The sequence below is a fragment of the Myotis brandtii genome, unplaced genomic scaffold (genome assembly GCF_000412655.1).
Source record: "Myotis brandtii unplaced genomic scaffold, ASM41265v1 scaffold1871, whole genome shotgun sequence".
NCBI lineage: Eukaryota > Metazoa > Chordata > Mammalia > Chiroptera > Vespertilionidae > Myotis > Myotis brandtii.
Genome location: NW_005356949.1, coordinates 97664 through 99822, shown reverse-complemented (window position 1 = coordinate 99822; position 2159 = coordinate 97664). Strand labels below are relative to the sequence as shown.

The 2159-nt window shown below is 49.6% G+C and overlaps 1 protein-coding gene across 1 annotated transcript in view; it reads left to right on the top strand.

Annotated features, from left to right (window-relative positions):
- Positions 1 to 251: 251 nt before the first annotated feature.
- The window catches only part of NHSL2 (NHS-like 2), a 77633-nt gene continuing 75725 nt past the window's right edge, over positions 252 to 2159 (top strand). The window contains exon 1 of the mRNA XM_014538235.1: positions 252 to 453. Within this exon, the coding sequence (XP_014393721.1) occupies positions 411 to 453 (43 nt within the window). The 5' untranslated portion in view covers positions 252 to 410. The remainder of the gene's footprint in view (positions 454 to 2159) is intronic.

Here is a 2159-nt window from a genome sequence, read left to right as displayed (position 1 = left end):
AGATTAGACCAACTCAGACAGTTCCCCGCACTGGTCTGCTGTGACAGGACCCACTGGGCCAGTGTGGCTGTCGGCAGGTGGTGGGGGTGGTGAGGAGGGGGAAGGGAGAGCGGAAACTCACTTTTGGAGTCCTGCATCACTTTCCCTGGGCTGAGCAGCCCAGGAACAACTTCTTGGGGCAACAGAGCATGTGACCAATGAGGCCAAACTGACCCAGCCAGGGCGCTGGGGAACCCGCTGAGGTACCGGGATCAGGAAGAGTGCCTGGGTGCCCACTGAACAGCCCAGTGAAGGGGTTCAGAACAGCGTGGAGCCCATCAGCTCCCTGCCCTCAGTGAGGGCCCACCACACGCTTCTCCTTTGCATGAAGATTTGCTGGATGTGGAGTCTTGGCCATCCCCACTGCTAGGATGGAGAGAGCCGAGTCTGCCCCCCTCTTCTGGAGCCGGGGAGGTGAGTCTTCTTTGGGGTAGGAGGGTCGCTTGCTCAGCTGAAAGGAGAAGGGAAGGAATTGGGGCCTATTGAGGAGGAGGTATTTTCTGCACCCAGAGCTCTCCTGAAGCAGCCTGGGCTACCTTGGGGGAAGCGGGTACCCCATTTCTTGAGGTCTGCAAGGAGGGGCAGGCTGGCCGCTTGGCAGAAGTGCTGTGAAATGAATTCAAAATTGGGTGGCTCTGGGGGAGGAAAGGGTGGATGTGATTACATCCCAACCTTGATAAGCTGAGATTCTGAAGGGATAATAAAAGTGACCGAGGAATTGTAAATGTGTGTGTCTGTGTAAGAAATACTGTATCTCTTATTTTTGATAGATTTATCATGCCTTCTGAGGTCTTATCCTGTGGATGGTGGGAAAGACTGTGCCAATCTTGGTGTTTACCCATCTCCTGGACTGCTGCTAAAATGCTGGGGTGGTTCTTGTTTTGTAGTTTTGTTTTGTAATACTAAACCATAGAAGCAGGGAGGAGCAGGAAAGAGGTGCCTATCACTGGTCATCTGTCCACACAGGTTGCTATCACGGTACCAAATGTCTTCTAATCAAAGTGCAAGCCAGATCTGCTGGCAGTAGAGTGGAATCAAGTTCAGGGTACCTAGCCACACCAGGACCCCTCCCTGCCTTATGTGAAGAGAATAGTCGGGTGGGAGGAGGTGACATTGCAGTTGCATGCCCTGGAAAATGAACTGGAAGCTACAGTTAAGGCTGCAGAGGTAGCTAGTAGGACAGACAGTGAGTCCATGCTGTGTCTCAGGGGTTCTGGTTGGTCCATTGTGGCAGGAGTAGGCTCAGAAGGAGTTCATGAGCTAACGTACTTTGAAAAGCAGAGCAATGGGACTGAGAACTAAATACTGTGGGGACCGTGTGCTGTTTGGCATAGAGAAGAATCAGAGGAATGTGGTCTTTGGTCTTTAGGTATTTGAGGGGCTGTCACAGGATGAAGGGAGTAGATTGGGGCCTGAGGGGGGCTCAGGCAGCAGAGCTGGGGCTTAGAACAAGGAAAATTTTCTAACAGACTCACCAAGGGCTGCCCTGAAAGGGAATGAGAGGTCTGGGTGTGTGAGCAGGTTGCCTTTTTCACAGTCACAGGGCAAGCCCTTGAGAAGATCAGGGCAAGGGGGAGCTGGCCTTCCTCTTCTGAGGAGGGAGAGAGGGATGAGGTGCCACCCTCACCTGGGATGCAGGCCTGGCCCACCCTGCAGTGAACTCCTTTCTTCCACCTCCAAAGTTAGCACCCTGGCCTGGCACCCCTGTCATTCTCCCTCTGACTGGGCTCCCTGCTCCTGCTCTTTATTATTATTATTATTATTATTATTATTATTATTATTATTTTGGTTCGATGGTAAATGGGATTTTTTTTAGTCTCTCTTTCTGTAAGTTCACTATTGGTGTATAGAAATGCCATAGATTTCTTGGCGTTAATTTTGTATCCTTCTACATTGCCGAATTCATTTATTAAGTCTAATAATTTTTTGATGGAGTCTTTAGAGTTATTTATGTATAATATCATGTCATCTGCAAATAAGGACAGTTTTACTTCTCCTTTTCCAAATTGGATGCCTTTTATTTCTTCTTCTTGTCTAATTGCAATGGCTAATACTTCCAGTACTATATCGAACAGGAGTGGTGAGAGTGGGCATCCCTGTCTTGTTCCTGTTCTTAGGGG